We start from the raw sequence: 26,673 nt of genomic DNA, 5'->3' as shown, positions 1-26,673 counted from the left end.
TTAATATTTCACACTGATTTTCAGACTTTGGGACACATTTACTTCAAAACAATGGGATCTAACTGCTCACCATGTGGCCATGAGGTACAGGGATGCAGCCTCACTTCCTGCTCTAAAATAAGCCTAAAATAAGGCTCCGCCTACGGACTAAAACTCTGAAACTATATGTTTCAGGAGTGACATTAAAGTGTGGGATGGCAATTTCTTTAAAAATTAAGCTTTGAAATTTAAGCTAAAAAGCTAAGCTAAAATGATTCTTTCAACTTCACTTTAAAAGAAATCGAAAAGCTCTTTTAAAAACAACGTTGAAGCTTTAAAAAGCTTTAAAAATGATTTTCCCAAGTGTAAATTCAGAGGTTAGGGTTTGAGACAGACACCTCCCAGGAAGCACCCTATAGTTTATGATTTTGGATAAGCAAAATATATTGCTGTATATCGCTGCGGCAAAAAAACAGGAAAAATGGAGATACAAGTTTTCTCCCGACAGCAGCGATATGTTTTTCTTGCTGGTGCCCAGCCATGCTGGCCTACCGGAGTTTGTCTAGCATGCAGAACTAAGTGAACTTCAGACGTCTTGGCATTTGAGTTTACTTGAGTTGCTAAGACACTTCCATTGTGTGTTTGCCTCATAACACCAGTCCAAAACCATTCTAAGCTGGTTTATGCTGGGCTGCTGCTGGTTTAGCTGGTCATGCTGGATGACCAGCTTCCAAAACATAACAAGTTAATTTTGCTGGTCTGTGCTGACTTTTCTAGCAGGGGAGCAAACAAACACCTCGACACAGTTTGAGGTAACTCCATGGTGATCTAGGCAGGCTATGCTAATTGCTAACATGCTTCCATTACTTGTTAGCTACCATTAGCCTCATAGCTCCAAAACTAAAGAAGCTAACTTCAGACACGTCTCGGCTGATCGAGTACGCTGGAGATAAAGGGGTGAAACTGTTTTTAGCCACTTAAATCAGCTTAAACCTTCTCCTTAGTCCTTAGCCTAGAAGATAGCTTTCTTTCTGAAACTGATCTCAACAAGTCAGACCGAGTGATGGAAGCCTGCTAGTCACCACTCTCAGCATCAATCAGTCAGCAGAGAAGACAGTGTGTGTGTGTGTGTGTGTGTGTGTGTGCGTGTGTGTGTGTGTGTGTGTGTGTGTGTGTCCTAAGGTTTCCTGGGGGTGGGGGGGGCAGGGTGGGTCGTCTGACAACCCAACACAGTTGGCACAGCCTTCCTGAGAGTGGGGGTAGAGAGAGAGAGAGAGAAAGGGAGAGGACAGGGTGAGTTCGGAGAGAAGGAAAAGAAGAAGGAACTCTCAACTCCTTGTCTCCAAAGACTCACCTTTAGGAAATCCGTGAACGCACTGAAGGACAGGGGGGGAAAAAGCAAAGCAGGCCTGGCACGGGATCTCCCTAAATGCAGCTGAATTCCTGTCCTCCTTCTCGTCCTTCGGTTTCTCTCTCTCTCTCTCTCTCACTGGCACAGCCTGAACACCACTCAGCTCAGCTGGCCTGAGGGCACCCAGCCTGTTTCTGTGAGTATTCGCTTCAATCTCTCCTTTTTAAAAGAAGAACTGCATTGATTTTTCAAAATTTCTCCAAAATTAAGTGGTTGAGATGTAAACAGAGTCGTTCAGAGCGGTTCGGTGTGAAACGCTCTGTTCTAGACAAACTTACCAAGTCAGAACTGTTCACAGTGGTGGTGATAGGAACCAGACGTCCCCCTCTAAAAGCTCCGTCACAGAAAGTTCCTACATGAGCTGGTAATGAATTCACTGCCTGATGACTGAGACGCTGTTTTATGAGAGTTTTGAGGCTTTTTTTTCAGGCTTCAATGGTTTTTTTGCATGTAGGATGAAATGGTTCTTCAGACTGATGGACAATGTGTCGTATATGGTTATATATATGTATGTATGTGTGTGTGTGTGTATATATATATATATATATATATATATATATATATATATATATATATCGTCAAAAAGGGTTCTTTTATTGCTACAAGCTTGACATAGAAACAATAACAGAACCAATTTTTGGTATTTTAAGGAATTAAAGATATTCAGCATGGACTAATATGCCATAATTATCTGTTTACAATGATATATCAGTGCAGTAATGAAGTTATTTGCCTCGAGATTTGATCAGTAGGTGGGTCATTCTACAGAAACATGCGCTTTTGTGTCCCTAGCATTTAAAGATATATTAGACTTAAGATATTCAGGTTACGATTCATTTATATTTTAAAACAAAATACTAAGTTATTTTAACAGTTGCACCTTCTTGAACCTCAATTTAGTAATTATTGCTTTTTAAATCAATCATATAGAATCCAAGCACCACAGAAGAGCTCGTCCTCACAGTCATGTGTGAAGCATGAGGCCATATTTTGAAGTAAAAAACACCTTTTTTCTGCTATTTTAGCTACAATAATCTATACATGACTATGGAATATATACATTAATTGACAAAGAAAACAAAAGCCAAATCAATATTATAAAATAACAGTCGTGGGCTGGAGGTTAGGGAACTGGCCCTGTGACTGGACGGTCGCCGGTTCGATTCCCAGCACCGACAGTCCATGACTGAGGTGTTCTTGAGCAAGACACCTAACCCCCAACTGCTCCGTGGGTGCCGTGGATAGGGCTGCCCACCGCTCTGGGTGTGTGTGTGTGTGTGTGTGTGTGTGGGGGGGGGTGGGTTAAATGTGGAGGTGGAATTTCCCCATTTGTGGGATTAAAAAAAGTATCACTTAATCTCATATGAATCTTTGAGCTGAAGTCACTGGTGTGACTCACTGAGGTCATTGTGAAAAAATAGAATACAACTGGATTAAATTGCATATTTTAGTGGATGTTCCATGATTGACAGCGTGTGGTTTGACGTTTTGTAGCAGCCGTTTTGTAAAATGCATTTTTCATTAAAAACGTCTCTGGTGTTTCCTTTATTACGTGCCACGCCAATGACGATCAGTAACACTAGTGACTCTTATGGCCAGATAGAGAAGTGGATGTTTCTGTAGAACGACCCAGGTATTCCACATATTCACTTTATTAGATCGTCATTCTAGATATGGATTTGACCTTAACTTTCTCAGTCATTTCAGAATCTTCATTCACCGTTCTGAACGTCTCTTCCAACCAGTTATGCGAAAGATGAACGAGACAAGCACATTAGCATCATTTAAGATGAGGAAATTGTTTTTTTTTTATCACTGAATTCACTGGCTGGGCTTCCATGCAAAGATTTTTGCCAAACCGATTGAATACAATCAGATTATAGAGTCAGACTGAGGTGTTTATTCTCACTCTATTCAACAACCTGATGAAAATCTTCATTTACGTGCTCACTACAAGTGATCTGATCCAGAATGACGTGCATGCGTGGAGAACTGCGTAGAGTAGACGTTACCATGACAGCAAACATCACGTGAGGTCCAGTCAGAGTGAGATGAGCAGCAGTGAGCAGTGATTGTGTTTTTAACTGCTTTAAAATGACGTCAGACTCAGGAAAAACGTCCTTCACACGTCCTTATTAAAGAAGGCCGAGAGGAAGACGTCGTGCTCTGAGACGCATAAGCTGGACGTCCGTCCCACCGCCGTCTTTTAAAGATCAGAGCATGAACTTCGTCTCCTCTGCAGACCAGTTTCTGCTCTGCCGTGTCGAACGGTATAAACTCTCACTGTGACACGACACCCAGGCAGAACGGACTGAAACTTTCCGATAGGGAATGTAATCGGATACAGGCGTTTACACGGATATCATTCTATTCTGTTCCGATTGAGCTATTAGTCGGATTATTAACGGATTATCAGGCTGCATGTAAACATGGCTAATGATTCCAAACTTTTGCGGGGCAGCATTTGCTGTACATGAGAGGGGAAAAAAAGCCTGACGCACTCAGAGGAGGAAGTTTTTTGTGATCTTCATTTAATGTAATTTCGGAGTAGGTGTCTCCTGGGCGGTGCTGTTTTAATCAATATTGCAGGCAGATGTACAGTGCAGTAATTGAAAGCCGGCGCTTGGCTGCGGTTTGTAAATAAAGTTAATCATTCTGTCTGTCTTCGCGGCGCCGCCGGTAGCTCCAACGGGCCTGCGTGCCGCTTTCTCTCATCTACCATATCTGCCTGTTTTATCCACAGCCGCTCAGCCTGAAATCCCTCCATTAGGGTGCTGTAGAGGAGGGAATCTGTCCTGTTTAATGAAGCGCCTCTTTTTTAATATGTCACTCTGAGTCTGCGTTAGCCACAGCGGTTAGCACTGCGCTTCAGCTGGCCTTCTCTCTGCTCTACCCCTCTTTCTCAGCTGTGGAGAGTAAAGTTTGGCCAAAAATCAGATTTCCCCCCTTTACTTCTAATGTACGTACTCAGCTGAGGCATGTGTGGAGTCTGAAGTTTGCTTCTTTAGTGTTGTACAGGGGCTACGAGGCTAATGTAGCTAGCTAGCCACCTCAAACTGTGAGGAGCTGCTAAGTGAACTCTAGTAGACTTGCTTAAGTGTTTTCTGGTGCTGTTATCTATAAAAACAGACAAATACAGATACAGTTCAGGAGTCATATTGATTATAGCTGCACATTTTCTAGGCTGTTGTCCATTTTTTAGGTAGCAGTTAACAGATAACTGCGCTAGCTTGGTGGCTATTAGCTTCCAATGCTTGTTAGCTGCATTAGCTTTGTAGTGCACAACTAAAGGCCACCAAATATGTCTTGCCTGATCAGCTAAATTTGGAGAAAGAGGTAAAATACATGAATTGGACCATTTAGCCGGGCTAAAAGGGGAATTACACTGATTTTTCCGAATTTCTGCATAATTCAGTAAGATGTAAACAGAGTCATTCAGAGCGGTTTGGTGTGAAACTGTTCACAGTGGTGATGATAGGAACCAGACATCCACCTCGAAAAGCTCAGAAAGTTATTACATGACATGGTTATGAATGCGCTGCCTGTTTTACGATATGAGTTTTGAGATATGATTTTGGCCTAAAAGGTTCTCTGGTGGTTCTGGATGGTAAATAAAATGTCTATGTCTGTGTTGTAGTCATGGCGACGCCTGGTTCCCATCACCACCACTGTATAAAGACATCTGAACCATTTCACACCAAACCCTCTCTGAATCTCTCTGTTTACACCTCACACACTGAATTAGGCAGGAATTTTGAGAAATTGCTGCCATTTTAAGAAGCAGGTCTCCTCCTGCCTTGCTTTGACCCTTTGATCGCTTCTTTTGCTCTCGTCCAGGGCCAGAAAGAAACACCAGAAAGACCCACCGTCCCCCATACCTGCTCCGCAGCAGCACCTCCCTCGTCCCCATCGTCCTCCGCTCATCCATCATGACCTTGCTGGCCTCCGAGAGGTCGCTGCTCATCCGCAGCAAATTCCGCTCAGGTAGGAGCAAAGGTCACTGTTCTCGCCCAGCTGTGTGATCATAGCAAACACACAATACCCCAAAACCCAGTACCATTCACATTAATATTTTTTGACATTTTAATGTAATAATTTATACAGTGTAGATTTAAATGTAATCTAAACACCAAGCTATGATCTGTAATATATATATATATGTTTTTTTTTTTCCTTGATGACTTTCTGGATATTACTATTAACCCATTAATGTCCATTCCACAGTCTGCGTGTTCTCTGAGCTTATTGTTTATTATTATAACTTATATCGCGATGTGACATTGATTCCACACTTATGAGCGGTAGTGAATGTGACAGCGTGTCTGTGGAGTGTTTGAGGGTGAACTGGGATTGAGGAGCTTCTTAGTGTTGCTTGCACATTGTCATGGGCTGCTCTAAAATAACGCCCTGTGTTCGTTTTCTTTTAGGTTTGATTTGATCTTAGGTCTTTTTCGACAGGGGACTTCCACCCATTTTCAAAATTTCTGCATAATTTAGGCCGCAACGGTCATTTGGAGGGGTTTGATGTGAAATGGTTCAGATGGCTTTACAGTGGTGGTGATGGGAACCAGGCGTTGCCATGACTACAACACAGATATAGACACTTTATTTACCATCCAGAACCAAGTGTCTTTAATATTGGTAATGTATGCAAAAGTTTGGGTGCCCATGGTCAAATGTCAAAATAAGTATGATTACCGTTTATTTGCTTAATTTAATGCACTGGGCAAAAATAAATAAATAAATGCATTAAAAAAGAAGCAGAATTTATGCCATGTATTATCATGTTTTTTTTTTCCCTTCAATATGTGAAATTATTAATATGTCATATTTTAGTGTGTTCCCTACAGAGGACTTATTTTCACGTTTAAAATGAACGAGCAAGTCATTTGACCATTCAAAATTTGCACATAAAAGTAAATCGATGGCCTCATTTCATCTAATAGCTTCGTGTGATGGAGGTTTTAGTGGTGGACAACTTTGTCTAATCAACGCTTGATGGACAGATTGGTGGAATCCCCCTTCAAGGAAGATTTCCAGGTGTAGTGAAATATATCAGTGCATATAAATAGACAAATTAAGTAAAATATATTAGTTGTCAATATATTACAAACCGTAGATGACGTATATTTCCATGTATTGGTTTGTTCTTGTTTGGAATCGAAGCTCTGGTGACTTTTATGCTCAACATGCAGGATCACAAGTGCAATTCCAAAACCAATGTCAGTTTGAAATGTGAGAATTCCCACCGAAAAGCAAAAACATCTCCGACACCTGCAGTCCAGGGAACAAGCTGGGGCTCTCTCTGCTGCGGGCCGAGTCATTATGAGCGTATATTTATCTATAATGGTGCATGTGAGGGGATGAAGAGATAGAGATCCTGCGCTGAATAGGAAGCTCATTAAACAAGGCTGCCTGAGTACAATTAAAAATGAAAAATGTCTATAAAAAGTTTATCGTCCATCAGCAGCTCATTCAGACGTGATTTACTTAATAGTTGGCCGCTATCGTTTTTCGGTTACAAGTCATAATAAACACTGGCAGTAGGTCACTCCAGTCTAGAGGCAAGATTTATTTATGGTTAAAGGAGCAGTCCACCCAAAATCCATAACTCAGGCTGGATTAATGCCTTGAACTCGGCTGTTTCAGACTAAACGCAGAGACACACTGCCACACTAAACTGGCATGAAGTGCCTTCAGCTGATTGGCTTTTTACAGCCGTGAGTCATTTCTATCTTGAGTCATAAGAGTCAGGCTGACATGATATTATGTAGCATCTATTGTGAGGATGTGCTGTTCTGGTGTGGGACGGTCAGTCAGAGCACTGTACGCTCTATTTTTTTCCTCTTTTTCTGCTGCTCTGACACTCTGACGCTCCTGATTGGACTCCTCGGAGAACCGACTCCGGTTCAGTGCAGGACTGTAGCTCTGAGGGGCAGCAGCTGCTGATGTCTGAGCTACAGCGCTGTGATGAGAAGGCCTAATGTTTCTGTAGAGCTGAGTAGAACACTTACACTGTGATTTATGAAAGATGACCCAACATCCTGCTCATTTGGGAAAAACATCATTTTTCTTATTTCATAGTCAGGAATAATTTATATCACGCAGATTTTGTTGTTTCCACTATTCTTGGGAAGTTATTAGATGATAAATAATATATTGTGCATATCTATTATAGTCATTTCTGATCAAGCTGTCTTCTTTAAGATATAATCAATACTTTTGAAACAACAGCTCACTTTGTTTACATTTCATTTTGGATGATTTTATTAACTCTGGAACTCTAATAACTATAAGCTGCAAATTGATATTTTGGTCATTTCCTTCTGTGTGTTAATGAGAGTTTTTACTCTTTTTTTAAATCAATTTTATTAGAATGGTCTTCTGGATATTAATTTTATTAGAATGGCATTTTAAATAGTCATGTATTTAAACTTACATCTGAATATTCATTTATTAGGACATCATTCTAGATATCCATTTTATTAAAACTTATTCTGGATATTACTTTTATTAGAATGTCACTCTGAATATTAATTTATTGGAACTTAATTGCGGATATTCATTTTTTAGACTATTGTTCTAAATATCCTTTAATTAAAACTTAATTCTAGATATTCATGTATTAGAACATCATTTTGGATATTCATTTGTTAGAACATCATTCTGGATATTAATGGTCTAGAACGCCACTCTGAATATTAACTGTATTAGAATTTTCATTCTGGGTGTTAATTTTATCAGAGCTCCATTCAGATCTTAATACTAAAGATGAATTTATGACAGGTTCATTCTGGACATTCATATTATTGGAACACCATTCTGAATGCTGATGTTCTACAGCTTCTACTGGTCATTTTAGAGTCTTCCCCAGCTCTGTCCATCATTCTGGACACAGAAAGCTGTGAGGTTGTTCAGGACGAGCCGATCAGAATCATTTATGCATTAATCTGCGGCCGGTTTTGTCTTACCGTGAGTCTGTGAATCATAATGTGAATATGCGGACGGTATTTTAAGCTCTTGCACGCTCTTTCGTTCGCCCCACTGTGGAGGCAGAGTCTCGTCTGTGAAGGACGAGTGGACGTGGGGCAGAGGGGTTTTGTGGTGTTCCCGTCGTGCTTGGAACCCCTTCAAATCCACTGCCCTCTCTCGCTCTCCTCTTCCTTTTGCTCATGAACACCAAACTGGCACAGTCCTCAAACAAACCTCCGACTGTGCGCCTTGGCAGCTCCGTCCATCATTTACTTATTAAACACAACGTCCCTGCATGTGTCGCCTCACAGAAACACTCGCACTGACCTCCACATGTTCGGTCAAATTGGATGATTATGCATGCCAAAGGGAGCTGCGGAAGAGAGGAGAGGAGGACACGGCTGGCGGTGGGTCAACGTGGTGCTAATACAGCATGTATGAAAGCGACTTTCAACTGTACTGCAGTGGTTTTCAAGACTCAGTAGGCCTGAAATAGAGAACCCGCAGTTTAACATCTGTTTGGAGAGCATAGAACATCTGCATTGTCAATAAATAGTGACTATTAGAATCCTACATGGACACAATGGATATCAAAACTCCATCCAATCAAATCCTCACAGCAATGTTCCAGCATCTAGTGCCTCCCAGAAGAGTAGAGGCTGCAAAGGGGGACAAACTCTTTATTAATGCCCTTCATTCCAGAACAGGTGGATGAGTAGGTGTCCACAAACTTTTGGACAATATAATGTTTCCTTGTTACTAACGTCACTAATGAGGGGCTATTTAACGTTTTCTTTTTTTGTGATTTGTGTGTGGGGAGAGGACTTGCCCCAGGACTTGCCCCAGGTGGGGGAGTTTAAGTATCTCGGGGTCATGAGTGTTGGGAAGCAAGATGGTGAGATCGGCCGCAGGCTGGGACAGGCGGCAGCAGTAATGTGCTCACTGTACCGGGCTGTAGTGGTGAGCTATAAGGCGCAGCTCTCTGTTTACCAGCTGGCCCACATCCCCACCCTCACCTGTGGTCATGAGCTTTGGGTAGTGACCGATAGAATGAGATCAAGTGGATACAAACGGTGGAAATGAGCTTTCTTTGCAGGGTGGTGGGCAGGGTGAGCAGCTCAGAGTAGGACCGCTGCTCCTTCACATTGAGAGGAGCCAGTTGAGGTGGTTGAGGACCGGCCTTCTGGGACGAGACCCTGGGGTCATCCTAGGACCCGCTGGAGGGATTCTGTCACCAAGTTGGCCTCTGAGTGGCTGGCTGGGGGAAGTTGTGGGGGCTAGGGTCGTCTGGGATTCTCTGCTCTCCTAGTGGCTACCGCGACCCATATCTGGATTAAGCGATGATGATGATGATGATGATGATATTGGTGCATAGATTTGGCTTCATCAGCTTGGCTTGGCCTGTGTGAAGACCAGTTTTTAAAACTTGGAGCTGCTCTGGACTGTCTTGGATGAAAGGTCAGCGCTGAAAGTGCAGGCTTGTAGTAAAATACTTTACAATGTGCTCTGTAATGAATACATAACTCTAACAGTGGTTGGACGTTAGCAGTGTCCGTGGAATGAACTGAAACTCAGATCTACTGGCCTTTTTTATTTGCCGCCACGTTTGCTCATAGTCGTGGTTACGGCTGAAGTCATTTAACTGCTTGTAATACTTCAGTGTGACTAATGGCTGGATTTATTACACATAATACCACTTCAGTAAGCAGGAGGTGAGGCGTTGAACCTCCTTTCTCTTCTGTCACTGTTCGTGCTCTGCTCTGATGTTTGACCCTTGTCCCAAGGATGACCTTGGGTTCAATGAATCATGAACCATGTGGCCGCCTCTATTGACATATCTGTCAGTGTTACTCAGAGTGGCTTCCTCAGCCAGTGCATTACACCATTAGAATAACATAAATCCATTGTTTTATACTAGTTTGTACTAAACAACTTACACAGGAGGTTTTCAACATTTCTGATTGATTAAACTGCCAAGATGTAATCAGAGAGATTCAGAGGGTTTGGTGTGAAATGATTCAGATGTCTTTACAGTGGTGGTGATGGGAACCAGACGTCACCATCACTACAACACAGATATAGATTTACAATCTATTTACCATCCAGAACCACCAGAGAACCCACACGAGTCTTCTGAGTTTATATGGAATGTTATTGATGAGAAATCTAAACAAATACATTATTTGGGGGTCTATTTTACGTGTATCCCACCACCAGGAATGCATTCTAAAACTACATTTAGGCAAAAAATCATCTACCGTTTATTTAATAATAACTTTCTGTGAGTGAGCTTTTAGAGGCGGACAACTGGTTCCTATCGCCACCACTGTGAACAGTCACAGTAAAAATCAGATTGTGTCAGTAACTGGTTCAGTGTGTTTACACTTAATAATCAGATTGTGTCAGTAACTGGTTCAGTGTGTTTACACTTAATAATCTGATAACTGCAGAAAATCAGACTGTGTCAGTAACTGGTTCAGTGTGTTTACACTTAATAATCTGATAACTGCAGAAAATCAGATTGTGTCAGTAACTGGTTCAGTGTGTTTACACTTAATAATCTGATAACTGCAGAAAATCAGATTGTGTCAGTAACTGGTTCAGTGTGTTTACACTTAATAATCTGATAACTGCAGAAAATCAGACGCTGTCAGTAACTGGTTCAGCGTGTTTACACTCAATAATCTGATAACTACAGAAAATCAGATTGTGGCAGTAACTGGTTCAGCGTGTTTACACTTAATAATCTGATAACTACAGAAAATCAGATTGTGTCAGTAACTGGTTCAGTGTGTTTACACTTAATAATCTGATAACTGCAGAAAATCAGATTGTGTCAGTAACTGGTTCAGCGTGTTTACACTTAATAATCTGATAACTGCAGAAAATCAGATTGTGTCAGTAACTGGTTCAGCGTGTTTACACTCAATAATCTGATAACTACAGAAAATCAGATTGTGGCAGTAACTGGTTCAGCGTGTTTACACTTAATAATCTGATAACTACAGAAAATCAGATTGTGTCAGTAACCGGTTCAGTGTGTTTACACTTAATAATCTGATAACTGCAGAAAATCAGACGCTGTCAGTAACTGGTTCAGCGTGTTTACACTCAATAATCTGATAACTGCAGTAAATCAGACTGTGTCAGTAACTGGTTCAGTGTGTTTACACTTAATAATCTGATAACTGCAGAAAATCAGATTGTGTCAGATACTGGTTCAGTGTGTTTACACTTAATAATCTGATAACTGCAGAAAATCAGATTGTGTCAGTAACTGGTTCAGTGTGTTTACACTTAATAATCTGATAACTGCAGTAAATCAGATTGTGTCAGTAACCGGTTCAGTGTGTTTACACTTAATAATCTGATAACTGCAGTAAATCAGATTGTGTCAGATACTGGTTCAGTGTGTTTACACTTAATAATCTGATAACTGCAGAAAATCAGATTGTGTCAGTAACTGGTTCAGTGTGTTTACACTTAATAATCTGATAACTGCAGTAAATCAGATTGTGTCAGTAACTGGTTCAGTGTGTTTACATTTAATAATCTGATAACTGCAGAAAATCAGATTGTGTCAGATACTGGTTCAGTGTGTTTACACTGAATAATCTGATAACTACAGTAAATCAGATTGGGTCAGTAACCGGTTCAGTGTGTTTACATTTAATAATCTGATAACTGCAGAAAATCAGATTGTGTCAGTAAGTGGTTCAGCGTGTTTACACTTAATAATCTGATAACTGCAGAAAATCAGATTGTGTCAGTAACTGGTTCAGCGTGTTTACACTTAATAATCTGATAACTGCAGAAAATCAGATTGTGTCAGTAACTAGTTCAGTGTGTTTACACTTAATAATCTGATAACTGCAGAAAATCAGACTGTGTCAGTAACTGGTTCAGTGTGTATACACGTCATAATCTGATAACTGCAGTAAATCAGACTGTGTCAGTAACTGGTTCAGTGTGTTTACACTTAATAATCTGACAACTGCAGAAAATCAGACTGTGTCAGTAACTGGTTCAGTGTGTTTACACTTAATAATCTGACAACTGCAGAAAATCAGACTGTGTCAGTAACTGGTTCAGTGTGTTTACACTTAATAATCTGACAACTGCAGAAAATCAGACTGTGTCAGTAACTGGTTCAGTGTGTTTACACTTAATAATCTGACAACTGCAGAAAATCAGACTGTGTCAGTAACTGGTTCAGTGTGTTTACACTTAATAATCTGATAACTGCAGAAAATCAGACTGTATCAGTAACTGGTTCAGTGTGTTTACACTTAATAATCTGACAACTGCAGAAAATCAGACTGTGTCAGTAACTGGTTCAGTGTGTTTACACTTAATAATCTGACAACTGCAGAAAATCAGATTGTGCCAGTAACTGGTTCAGTGTGTTTACACTTAATAATCTGATAACTGCAGAAAATCAGACTGTATCAGTAACTGGTTCAGTGTGTTTACACTTAATAATCTGACAACTGCAGAAAATCAGACTGTGTCAGTAACTGGTTCAGTGTGTTTACACTTAATAATCTGATAACTGCAGAAAATCAGATTGGGTCAGTAACTGGTGCTCTTGCATAATCAGATAATGGGGAAAGTCCAGGTCTACATGAGTGAGACAGTAATCGGATTTCTGCTTTGCAACCAGCCAATAAACTCACAGGTTGAGAAGTAATGGAAACGTAACATAAAACTCTTTTACTTTTTAGTAAAATACCGAGTCAGTTCACCTTAAATTATGAACATACATCATATAAAAGAATATTTAAATCCTTCATTTCAACAAGCATGCATTTAGTTTCAGTGTCACTCCAGAAGTGTTTGTTTCCATTTGGCGGGGGCTGTTAAATGCTGCTTGCTCATTTCTGGTATTGCAGAGTAAGAGTTTACATGCGCTGAGAAATCTGATTACTAAGCTAAAATCCAGCCTCTTTATCGGATTCCTTAATTGGATTTCTGGACTGGATCTAAGAAATCCTCCAATTCCCATGCTGTTTACACAACAGTTTGAATTAATCAGATACCTGCAGAACTCTTATTATGATCGGATTATTGAGTGCATGTAAACAGTAACATTAACTATAAAATAAGAGACCAAAGTGTATTTGTATGCAGTTCATTACCTCTAATATTGACATAGTTTTCAACTAGTTTATATGCCACGTCAGTGTGATAGAACAGAGTTCTTGATATTCAGTCATGTCTTTTGGTTTAAGTGCACCATGGGCCCATCTGGGCACCCCACCATCAGTGGCTGTTGCTTTGATAATGAAGGGTCAGTTCATTTTTACTAATCCGGATAGCAGACAGGTTTGGGCCGATTCTGGGCTGCTTCTTGGTTGAGTACAGGGCAGGCATTAGGCATGAATAGGGCCATCTGCTGGCCAGCTTCATCCAGGTTTGCCTCATGTCTCTACTTGTGAGCCAATTCTGGTATGAATGTTGTGGAACAACAATGTAGTCGGGCCACACTAGTCAGTTCTACTCACATTACACTGTGTGGGCCAGATCTGGGCCAAGGACCCAGCTGTATACTGGGCCAGAACAAACCCAAGGATGTGGCCAGCCAGACAAATGTTGCCCACTGGGAACTGGGCAGTGTTTTTCTATGTATAAAAATCAGCTTTTTATACGTGTTTGGGTTTTTGCAGATAAAGTATGTATTTACAGTCAGAGAAAGTTTTTTTTTTTTTATGAAGTTTTCTTGCTGGTCAAGTTGTGTCGTTTTCCTCTGAGCTCTAGAGACAGGCGTTAGCTTAGCTTGCTGCTTTTCTGGCCTTTTCTTGCTGTTTTTAATGTTTTAAAGCTGCAAACAGGCAAAGCTGACAGTCTCACAACCAGACGGAGGTACAGACGGAATTTCCGCTTTGTAGTGAATTGAATCCGCTTTCATGCTAATGCTAGCTGACTGAGCTAATATTTTACTGTCCGTTTTGGATGAAAGACACAAAACAAAGAGTGGAAAAGCTCATGGATCTGGTCAGAATGTTTAGAGTAACGTGAAAAGAGGAAGAAATTACTTAGCAGAAATGACAGAGAGATATAGAGAGAGAGAGAGAGAGAGAGAGAGAGAGAGAGGAGGGGAGAGAGAGAGGAAGAGAGAGAGGAGGGGAGAGAGAGCAAGTGAGCGAGAGAGAGCGAGCGAGAGAGAGAGGAGGGGAGAGAGAGAGGAAGAGAGAGAGAGAGAGAGAGAGAGAGAGAGAGAGGGACAGCTGAAGGGGGGATGGGGATGACAGAAATAGAAATACTGAAAGATAAATAGTTACCCCCTCCCTCTCTTCACCTGCTGATCCAAGTAACTGTGGATATGAGAGTGTGTGTGTGTGTGTGTGTGTGTGTGTGTGTGTGTGCGTGTGTGTGTGTGCGTGTGTATGTCCATGTGTTCATGCTTGTGTGTGTGAAAGAAGGACAAATAGAAGGTTGTTTGCTCTGTGTAAGAGGGTTTAATGTGCTTTTGTGCAAGTGTGTGAGATGAAAAATTAGAAATAAAGTGTATTGAAACTGGGCTGTCAGAAAATAATTGTGATTAATCGCATTATTTTTGCATAGTTAACCTCGATTAATCGCATTATTTTTGCGCATTTAATTGCGATTAATCTAATTATTTTTGTATAGTTGATAGTGATAAATCTTCTTGGTTGCTCAAATTTGACACTTAAGAAGAACGTTCCACTTAAAAAGCAGTGCATTTGTCTTTTAGCTATACATCTTGGCAAGATAATCAGAATGTATTTATTACTTCTAGAATGCATTCATTACTTTTCTATAATCCAGTAATTATCTTTGTGTACACACATGACCTTAATGTGTAAATCATGTGTATTGACTGTATGAGCATATATATGAGTCAATGAGTGTATATATATATATATCAGATATATATCACATATACAGTCAATCAGCGTATATATCATACATGTCGTTTATAGAGTCAGTGAGATTATCTATCATGTCACATATAGTCAATGAGTTTATATACATATCATATCTGCAGTCAACGTGTGTTTCTATCATATACATCATATATACAATCAGTGGTTCAGCTGCTCTGTGATTGTATCTGTCGCTCTCGTTCATAAAGCTTGTGGGTTCTTGTTACAGTGGAGGATCTCGAGGGGAACCGGAGCTCCACCAGTCTGTTACTTTTGTTAGTTGATTTATCTGCGAGCATCTGTCCAGCGTTTTCTGCTGAAGGTGCTTGAAGTTCTTCCCTTCAGAAGCCATTTAAAAGCCGTATTTGAGTGAGAGGAGTACAATCACGGCTTCTCTCAGAGTAACGTACAGCTCACTGCAGCTGGGCTTCAGCCTGCGCTGCCACTGGGCTAAATTAGCATGATGCTTTCAAAGAAAACAGTGGCGTTAATAATTCACCTAATTGAATCCTTAATGCGTTTGATACTCCCTCGCTCTCTCCCAAGCGTCTCTCTCTTTCGTCCTCATTCCTTCATGGAAACCACAAAGCATACAAAAACCACTGGAACTTACAGTAAGTGCTCATTGCCAGGCTTAGATGACTAGTAGATATTTTCACTGCGTGTTTGTGGCTCGTCCGTGTTGTTGGGCATTGTCTTGTAATTCCCTGCCTTTTTTTATAGCTCAGTTGTTTCATAAGGTCAGTGTTATGCTTTGCCTTGTCTTTTGTTTTGAAATGATATCTGTGTGATTATATAAGTAAAGCCCTGGAGACGGTTTATCTCATGAAATATCAGAAGTCAAATTGAATCTGGAGCAAAATGTGTATGTAAAACCCAGTAATGTAACGGCATGCTCAATACTGTAATACAGTGTCTAAACTGATGATATAATAATATTTGATTTCTTTTCTTTCAATAGTAAAGTTTATTACATTATTGCAAATGTACAGCACTGTGCGAGTCTCAGGCACTCAAGACACATTTTCAAAGTCTATTTATTTGTGTAGTTTGTTTATTTGCTGAGAAAAGTGTTAATATTTGAATAAACAAAATTTATAGAATATTAATTTTTAATGATTATATATATATATATATATATATATATATATATAGTGATAAATAGTGATGTTCTGGATGTTGGTGTGTGTGTTTACCCATCTCCAAGTCTCTCCTCGAGGAAGTCCAGTATTATATGTAGTTAAAAAGCAGCTCCTGGTTTGACCAATCAGTGCTCAGTAAATTGAGCTCATGATGTAATTGATGATATTAACGAGTCTCTGTGGCGGCTGTGAAGGGATCACGGAAAAATATGGACCCGAGAAATTCTTGTTACTTTTTATTGTTTTTCTGTTTATTTGAATTATGAATACGACTTTATTCTGATGGATATTGTGATAAATTCACTGCTGAGGTCACATCTTTAAAAATTTGTTAGATGCCTAAAACTTTCACACAGTGCTGTATAATATGTGTAAGTCTATTTATTTATTTATTTATTTATTTATTTATTTATTTAAAGGCTCATGTAATACTTTTAAAAGCAGTTACCAGCTCTTGTGCGGTGCTTTTGTGCTTATTATTATTATTGCTTGTTATAACACTATCATTACAAAAATGTAATTGCATTATCGCTTCAGAGTTTGTATCACATTATTATTACATTTTTACATTACATGTTCTGGGTGATATAAGATAATTGGAAATTTAATCCAAACTGGGTTCTGCAAGTGAGTGAGCACGTTTAAGCACGCAGTGACTCGCTGGTTTATGATCATGCGAAGGTCCCCAGTGGCACGGTGTACTTTACAGAGCCTGAAGTCATAAAATCTTACACCTTCGGAGCAGAGCTCAGTCAGAGAGTCCCGTGAACATGGCCACGAACTACCCTCACAGGAAAAGGCTGTGGGACGGACATGCGAAGTGATCACTGCTTCAGCACAGCTTGTAGGTTCGGACGATTTTTCAAAATAGGGCCACAACTAAAACAAACCCGCTAGAAACAAATGCATCGGGAAACTCGCTTAAAGGCTGCTTCAAAGAGAACTTTTAAAGTTGCAATGCTGTGAATGCCAGTGACTGAGCGGAGACTCAGAGCAGCCAATTGAATCAACCTGCTACACAGCTGTGTGTACACATGGCTATAGTAGCCAATCAGAATGCATTGGAGAAAATCCTGATAGTTGTGGCAAAATGATCACACACTGTTCAGAAATCGTATTTATCGGTGTTTTGGCAACTATGAGCACTTTCAAAGGAGAACTCCACTGATCTTTTTACATTTCTCGCTAATTAAATGGAGATGTAAACAGAGTCGATCAGAACGGTTCGGTGTGAAACGCTCAGTTCTAGATAAACTAACCGGGTCAGAACCGTTCACAGTGGTGGTGATGGGAACCAGACGTCCCTCTTAAAAGCTCCTACAGAAAGTTCCTACATGAACTGGTTCGGAATTCACTGCCTGATGACTGAGACGCTGTTTTATGAGAGTTTAGAGAACTTCAACTCCATTCATGGTGGAGGGAGACATGCAGGGCGCTGTGCGGCAAAATAGTCCTCAAAGAAAACTCATTATTCCAGATTTTCCACTGTTTTCCATCATCAGCATTCCATATAAGCTCAGAAGACTCGTGTAGGTTCTCTGGTGGTTCTGGATGGTAAATAAAGTGTCTATATCTGTGTTGTAGTCATGGCGACGCCTGGTTCCCATCACCACCACTGTAAAGACGTCTGAACCGTTTCACACCAAAGCCACTCTGGGTGTCCAACTGAAGAAAATAATGAAGCAAATGTAAACGTTTTAAAAATTCAGTGCGAGTGCCGAATCTGTCAATTATTAGCCAGAATACAGCTTTAACAGTGCCCTCATTTCCACCACAGCTTCAGATTTTGACATTGTATAAAATCTCTGCAATCGATAACGTGGCTACCAGTGAAACTCCAGTCTCTGAGATCTTGTTAAAGGGTTCTATATAGCACCAAAAAACGGGTTCTTCTCTTGTCACAAGCTTGACATCATAACAATAGCAGAACATTTTCAAAAAGGCTCCATATAGAACAACACACAACACACTCTCCATCAATCTGAAGAACCATTTCCCCATGCAAAGAACCATTAAGGCATGAAATGGTTCTAAATAGAGCCATTGCCTTTACTAAAGAACCCTTGAAGAACCGTCTTTTTAAAGCGTGTCAAAAAACACTGAATAGAAGCTCAAACAGTCTCAGCCGGTTAGCATGATGCTAACTGCAGGCCTGAATCACCACTCACTCGCATCAGACCGTGTGGCGCTGTTCAGTGTATCTAATAGACTTGGGCCTAATCCCATTTCACCCCTCGCCCCTACCACTTAGCCCTACCCCTACATATTGCGTGTTGACGTCTAGCGCTAGCATGACTGAGATTTCAGGATCCTCGGGACATCACCCCTCCTTCTTGCCAGCAATTAGCAGGACCATAAGTCAACATTTATTATGTTAATTCACAGAGAAGCACTGAGGCAGCAGCTCTGAGGTGCATCCAGAAAGCCTAGTAACATCTGTCTTTCTCTCCCTGTGTCTGTAAATATATAAATATATACTGATTGTTGTTGTTGCTGTAATTTCTCCATATCATTATCATCAGTATATTTCACTTTCTGCAGTAAATTCAAAATAAAAGTCTTTAGAATTTGTATCTATCATTATATATATCTGTCATCATAAATACCGTTTTATACTGTTATACAGCACGACTACTAAATCGCGCCGTGTCTCAAGGAGACGATGTCACGTGACCGCTGCAAAGAAATTATGCGGCAACGATTTGTTGTCGGCTTATATCATAAAATTCGTCAATTTATTTATACGCAAATTCTGCCCCCTGCTTTCTTTTCAAGAAAACGGCCTTAGTTAGACAGACCCCCAAAACCCACTTTTGACCAGACCAGACAGGGTCCCTGAGTTGATGTCATCAGGAGGCCTGGCCAGCAGTGCATGTTCTCTGTCACAGCACTTCCAGTCCAACTGTCACACCAGGAGAGCTGAACAGACCTGTTACCTTCCCTACTTACTGCACCAAATCAGTCTCAGGTGTTGATCTGCCCTGCTGTTTAATCCTAACCTCCTCCTCGTAAGGAACGCCATCGAACGGCTTTGCCAAAATCAGGTCGACGATATCAGCATCGTCTGCCATCGTGTGAACCTTGCTAGCTGGCTAGTTCACTCCGACCGAGCCAGCAGTGTGAACGAGTGACTGAACGAACTAACGGAACGAAATTAAACTCCAACAAGGAGATGTGGAAATGATGTTAACCTGAAACAGGGAAACACTGAGTTGTTTTACTTACGCAGTGAACAGTGGAAATGCGCGAGTAACTTCACCAAACACCAAGAAATGGGCTGCAGTTTGTCTTTCGATGTTAAAAGGTCAAAATAGCTGTCAATCAAAACGGGATTCAGCCTTTCGACTGATCCTCCAATCATCTTGCAGAAGCTCTGCATCCAGACCCGCCCTCCCCCAGCTCCATTCACCCCAGAGACGCTCAGCGTCCGGGAGCGGGACAAAATCGTGGCCTTTATCCAACGAGCGGCGAGTTTGGAAGCAGTGAAAAACCCGCTCCATGCGGTCTTAGAGAAATCGCCGCTGCTCTGTCCGTCGCTGCTACGCGCCCTTGAATTAGAACTTTTGAAACACGATTCTTTCCCGTTCCACCTTAAATGGTGCAGCAGTTCTGACACTGATTCTAAGAATTCTAAGAAGAGTCTGGCTTGATATTGAAGAATTAGGGGGGGTGATAATAAATAATTGCCCCCCTCTTTGAAGGCGTATGATCCCTAAATGTAACTAAAGCCCAGCAGTGAGGAGCTGAACTTTCCCCTCCTCTGCTGTCCCTGCAGACGGGCAGGGTCGCCTACAGAGCGGCGCCAGTAGCTGTTAATGAAGTGATGCTCTTTTATTAGAGGGTCTCATTTTGTAGAGGAAGATCTCAACCACTGCCCTGTAGCTCAGTTCCAAGAGGCAAAGTGACCCCCGAAAACAAGGTGTAGGGTTGAAACGAAGAAATGGGTTCAGGCCTTGATTATGTTGTTTCTGAGACTCTGAGACTCACTGTTATCCGTAAACATGGACTAAAGTACAGACAGAATTCAGCTTTCAAGGTTCACTGATTCACTGAAATGACTGGCGACTTTATTGTAATTCTCTTTCGTCTCCAGTTCTGCAGCTGAGGATTCAGAACCGCAGGCAGCAGAAGGAGCTGAGCGCTGACGCTGGTGAGGGTGGGCTCTTCCCTGCTAGCATGCACAGTGAGAAATTAGCACATTTCTCTCTGTTTTTCACTCCCTGCTTTTAAGCTTTTCATCTTCGCCGCTTTCCCAGCTTCCTGCGTCCTCAACCGTTTCAGCTCCGGACGCATTACTTCGATATTAATCTTATGGCTGTTCAATAATAACCATGACTAATTCACACTGAGAGAAAGTGTCACTGAACTGAAACGACTCAAATGTGTGGATCGCTTCCACACAAACTGAACGTTACTTTAACTCAAATTAAGTAAGCTAATTAATTATTCAGACACAGGAATGATGTTGATGTAACATATTTCATTCATGTTGAGCCACTGGACACATTTACATCATGTAAACTCGAAGTACCGTTTAAGCGACTTTTTTAGTGTAAGAGCTGTCATACCCAGTAACGGCTGCGAATTGTTTAATAACTACTGTGAATTATTCAGTAACTAATACGAATCATTCAGTAATTGAATGAGTAATAATCACTATTCATTTTCAAGTGAGTCCTACAAATTATTCAGTAACCACTGTGAATTATTCAGTAGCTATTATGAATTATTCAGAAACCACAATGAATTATTCAGTAACTACTATGAATTATTTACTATTATGAATGATTTAGTAACCACTATGAGTTATTCAGTAAGTACTATAAATTATTTAGTAACTATTATGAATAATTCAGTAACTATTTTGAATTATTCAGAAACCACAATGAATTATTCAGTAACTACTATGAATTATTCACTAACCACTACAAATTATTAAGTAACTATTATGAATTATTCAGTGATCACTATGAATTATTCAGTAACCACTATGAATTATTTACTATTATAAATTATTTAGTAACCACTATGAGTTATTCAGTAACTACTATAAATGATTTAGTAACTGTTATGAATAATTCAGTAACTATTATGAATTATTCAGTGATCACTATAAATGATTCAATAAACACTATGAATTAATCAGTAACTGCAAAAAATTATTCAGTAACCACTGTGAATTATTTGCTATTATGAATTATTCAGTAATCACTATGAATTATTCACTAATATGAATTATTCTGTAACTAATATAACTTTTATTTATATCTTTATATTATCACCTACTATGACGCTAATATGTAAATGATGTAGTTAACACCTTAAACAGGCCTATTAATCTTATGACGTATTACTTATTGACTATTATCAATTATTATATAATTAATAAACAGTACATTTTACTGTATTTCTCTCTGCAGGTGTGAAGGCCTCCTGCCCTGACAAAGCAGGGGAGAGCGAGGCTAACGCTGCAGCGGTGAGTGATGTATCTGAAATCAATGATCCTGAAAACTGGTAGAGAAAAGCTGTTAGGCCTGAGAGAATCAGCTGCAGCCTGTGGAAGTGAAGCGGAGAAACTTGAGTGCACAAGTTTTCCATGTCAGAGTCCATAACACGGAAAAGTACTAATATGCTTTTGCTGGGCGATTTTCCGACTGGTGTTTTGTCCACACTGAAAGGCCACTGGTTATAGTTTATAAAGTATGTGCTGATACCTGATGGGTGGAGTGCACATGGGTGGAGTGCACACTAATCTACGGAGAGAGGAGGTGATGACCAGTCTGAAATGGTCAGACTAAGCAGAACTGAGTAGAAAAGATCTTTGCTTTGTAAAAACACTCAAAATACTTATTCTGGTGAAACGCAAGTGCAGCCACTGAAGTATGTCGTCACCCCCAGGATCTCCCAAATAGCAGCCTTACAGGAGAAGGAAAAACCTTCCTTAGCTTGTAATGGAAGTTGATGGAGTAAGATGGTGTTATCCAAGTCATTTTGGACCATTTTTCTCAGTCCATTCATCTTTACTTATTTTTCCCACTTCTTTTCCTTGGTTATCGTTTGTAAATTAGCTCAGGAAATTATTTTAATCCAGTTCAGTAACATCATTTTCTATAAAATCATTTTAGATGAAGCCCAGTCATTTTTTTTCTCTCGCGGTTGTTTGTTTCCAGATAGCGAGCATATATCGGTCCGCTGGTTTGATAAGGTCGGCAACCCACTGGCTGTTTCCCACTGCTGGTCTACCACTCGGACCACCCAGATAGCTAGGTTTTAATCCCCTCAAACAGATTTTAAATGCACAGAGACTTTTATTTTGGAAAATAAACTAAGACAAATATTTATTATATATATTATTTATATATTTATTAAGACAAATAGGCTATTTCATAGAAAATGTTTCTGACTCGGTGCTAAATTAAAATTATTATAGTATAACTAAAGGAATGAAGGAAGGAAAATTAGGGAATTGGACTGTGGATGAAAAATGAGCCACGATAAGTGGAATTTTGTCTAATGCTTGGCTAAACCACCGGTGGGCCGCCTGGAAAATGCTAAGCAAGCCGCAAGTGGACCACCCGCTTAGCATGTAAGGGGTTAATGTCAGCTTGCTGTGTACACTGGATGCAGATGGAACGTGAATAATTCAGAGGAAAAGGGAAAAATGAAAGCCTTCTATATGATGAATGGCCTCTATATGATGTCAGCCTGTATGCAAATTCTCATATGAATATATATATATGCTGTGATTAGTATGTTTTATGTTTTGCCTGTTGGTCTGACTGGGTTGTTTCCTGATGCAGCACCAGACAGAGGATGGTGCCACTCTGAAGTCGCCCCCTAGTGGTCTGGCTGCTGAAGCTGCACAAGGTGATTCACTGTTTGGCAGATATTTTGAGAAATATCAGAAAGTGTCCCAGTTGTTTGCTAAACACTGGAAAAGTATAAGGCATAAACACTGGATATGTATAAGGCATCTACAGTATATTCATCTTAATAGTGTACGATTTTGGCAAGTTAGCATAATATTAACAACCTGTCACTCAGGAAAAGGCCAATGATGGTCTGCTGTGAAACGGTTCAGACGTCTTTACAGTGGTGGTGATGGGAACCAGGCGTCGCCATGACTACAACACAGATATAGACACTTTATTTACCATCCAGAACCAGCAGAGAACCTACACGAGTCTTCTGAGCTTTCTATTCAATGTTGATGATGGAAAAATCTGGCAAAATAGTTTTTTGGGGGACTGTTTTGCCTTAGAACATCCTGCACGTATCCCTCCACCATACATACATTTTAAAAATATGTTCAAGGCCAAAAATCATAAAACAGCATCTCAGTCATCAGACAGTGAATTCATAACCATCTCATGTAGGAACTTTCAGTGAGGGAGCTTTTAGAGGTGGACGTCTGGTTCCTATCACCACCACTGTGAGCAGTTCAGGCTCTGTAAGTTTTTCTACAGTGAACGTTTTCACACCACGCCACTCTGAATATGTATAGCAGACCAAGTCTTACCTTCTCACCCCCTCTCCTTTCAATAGACAGGGCCTGTGGCGCAGCTCAGAGGCAGAAGAAAGCTCGTCTGACTGATGATGCAAGCGAGAAGGTTCAGAAAGGACCAGGACGGCTGGAGCTTCTCCAGAAACACGTACTGCCTTTGGAAAACAGTGAGTGGAACTAACGGCACACTCAAAAACACAGATACATAAATGAGTGGAAGAACATAACGAGCGCAGATGCTTCCAGACAGCTGACACGATACAGTTAAGCAATCACATGTTATGTTATATTATAATTATACATGCTCTGTAGCTTGTATGAACATGCTGAGCAGGTATGGATGACCTTTATTTTGGATCTAAAGATCTAAGTGACTTTGGATGAAGGTTCATTATCAGGGCAAGGATGGAGCTTCGGTCAGTTGGCTGGTGTTTTAATAGCATTCAACATTGAATATAAAGCTCAGAAGACTCGTGTAGGTTCTCTGGTGGTTAGTGATAACTAATCCAGCAGCTGGGCTCCCCAAAAAATGACCTAAAAACTACCAAGCGCCGTGGAAACAACCCAACACACCAACCAACCCGGCTCAACCCGACGTTTGGGTAGAAAAAACCAGCCCAGCAGTTTGTAGATTGCAGACATTACGTAATTGTCTTGGACATTATTACAGTTTCTAAAACTACAGCTTATTAATAAAACTCGGTCTGAGCCTCGAACCTGACCCCGATGATCCTGACCCTTCTCTCCTTCTCTTCTCTCAGCTGCCGTGTCCTTCACCTCACCTTCAGATGTCTTCGAAGATGATGTCTCCTCGTGTTCTTCGGCGTCTCCTGAGCAACTCGGGATTCACCAGTCCCCTGGCTTCTCCTCGTCACCCGGACTGAGCAGTGACCAATCGCTGAGTGACGTTTCACCTGTTGCCACGCCCATCAGCTGCAGTCCAAGCAGCGTTCAGGTATTTCACAGTTAAATAATGTAGTCCAGTGTTTTTGAGCCTCATCTGCCTCTGCTGGATCTGTAGCGTACAGTCCTTTACCATGAACGATAGGCTCAGCTGCAGCTGCCCATCGGCTCCTATTATAAACAATATATATATATTTAATATTTTATTTTGTTATATAATTTTTTTATGTAATGTAGTCATAAGATATCATGATATTGGACAAAATTGGTGGCTTTGCTTTAAACCATTTAAGAAAATTACGCCAAAGCATCATATTTATATTTATATGCTATAATTATTATTATTACATATTATTATATAGTACAATTATTTTAATTACTATACAATTATTATTATGGACAATAAGTTCATTATACACACACACACACACACACACACACACACACACACACATATATCACTGCTGTTGGAAGAAAACCTCATATCTCCAAAATGGTAACTTTACAGGAGAAGGAAAAACGTGCATCACTTTCAATGTAAGTCAATGGAACCAGACGTTTTTTTCCAAGTCATTTTTATCCCAGTGATTTATTTTGGTCCATTCATCATTAAATTTACACACAATGTAAAGAACAACTTGGACTATCAAATTATGTCAAAAAACGAAAATCGACCAAAATGGAGATACCAGGTTTTGTTCAGACAGCAGCGATATTTATGTGTGTGTGTGTGTGTGTGTGTGTGTGTGTGTGTGTGTGTATATATCGCTGCCGTCAAAACAAAACCTCATATCTCCATTTTTTGTCGTTTTTCCGTTTTTGACATTCTTTGCAAATGCCTGCTGTTCTTTAACCGGCCCAAAATGACTTGGAAAGACGTCTGGTTCCATTGACTTACATTAAAAGTAAAGTAGGTTTTTTCCTTCTCCTGTAAAGTCACCATTTTGGAGATACGAGGTTTCCTTCCGACAGCAGTGATATATATATATATATACACACACACACACACACACACACACACATATATATAGACATGTATGTATAATCCATGTATTGTTGATTTTCTAAGTGAACTTTTTTCTGCTCATTTTTCTGCACAATCACCGTTTAACCAGCTAGATGAGATAATGAAACAGTGCCAGTCTAAAAATTATGGCGCATTCGGGATTATATGCTTGATTTTTTCGTCAGTATGTTACACTGTGCTAATTTATTTGCACAAACAAAACAAGTAATTTGATTTGAGGTGTTCAAACTTTTGCACATGATTGTTTATATTAAATGGAAGCTGCTGGAGGTTTAGCTGTTTATCTTCTCTGTATATAAAGAATATTTTAGACTTCTTTCCATTTCATTATTGCGTACAAAATCATACGGCTGAGGTGGGTGTCTGAAATGGCCCTGCATGGTATACAGTAATAACATTTATATTGATTACAGTTACAGTTGAAATCCAAATACAGCTGTAAATGTTATGATGTGCTGATTTCTCCCAACAGCAGTGCAGCTTAGCGCTGTTTCCAGCCGCAGAGGGTGTCGGTCAGCCAGTGGCCGTGACGGTGGCGGGGTCAAACTCCATAGCAATGACTGGGAGACCCAAAGGGGTGTACATGTCCTCTCAGACAACACCACTGCTGCCAAAGGTAGACACTAGAGATGGGGGTCAGAGGCCTGAATGCTTTTCGCTGCGGTCAGGACAAAACCTCGTATTTCCATTTTTGTCGATTTTCAGTTTTTGACCTAATTTAAAAAAGCTTGTTGGCCTTTATGTTGTGTGTAAATTTCATGAAGAACGGACCAAAAGAAATGACTCAAAATGACTGAGAAAAACGTCTGGTTCCATTGACTTCCATTAAAAGTAAAGTAGGTTTTTTC

General features: G+C 40.3%; 1 protein-coding gene across 3 annotated transcripts in view; it reads left to right on the top strand.

The window, feature by feature from the left end:
• Positions 1–1,237: 1,237 nt before the first annotated feature.
• si:dkeyp-69b9.3 (myocardin) overlaps positions 1,238–26,673 on the top strand; it is a 32,633-nt gene continuing 7,197 nt past the window's right edge. For all 3 annotated transcript variants that reach the window (XM_017714602.2, XM_017714601.2, XM_017714600.2), the window contains exons 1-8: positions 1,238–1,526; positions 5,228–5,374; positions 20,485–20,541; positions 21,812–21,867; positions 23,192–23,258; positions 23,937–24,062; positions 24,657–24,850; positions 26,298–26,441. In XM_017714602.2, the coding sequence (XP_017570091.1) occupies positions 5,320–5,374; positions 20,485–20,541; positions 21,812–21,867; positions 23,192–23,258; positions 23,937–24,062; positions 24,657–24,850; positions 26,298–26,441 (699 nt within the window). In that variant the 5' untranslated portion in view covers positions 1,238–1,526; positions 5,228–5,319. The remainder of the gene's footprint in view (positions 1,527–5,227; positions 5,375–20,484; positions 20,542–21,811; positions 21,868–23,191; positions 23,259–23,936; positions 24,063–24,656; positions 24,851–26,297; positions 26,442–26,673) is intronic.

The sequence above is a fragment of the Pygocentrus nattereri genome, chromosome 3 (assembly GCF_015220715.1).
Source record: "Pygocentrus nattereri isolate fPygNat1 chromosome 3, fPygNat1.pri, whole genome shotgun sequence".
NCBI lineage: Eukaryota > Metazoa > Chordata > Actinopteri > Characiformes > Serrasalmidae > Pygocentrus > Pygocentrus nattereri.
This window is presented reverse-complemented; position numbering and strand designations above follow the sequence as displayed.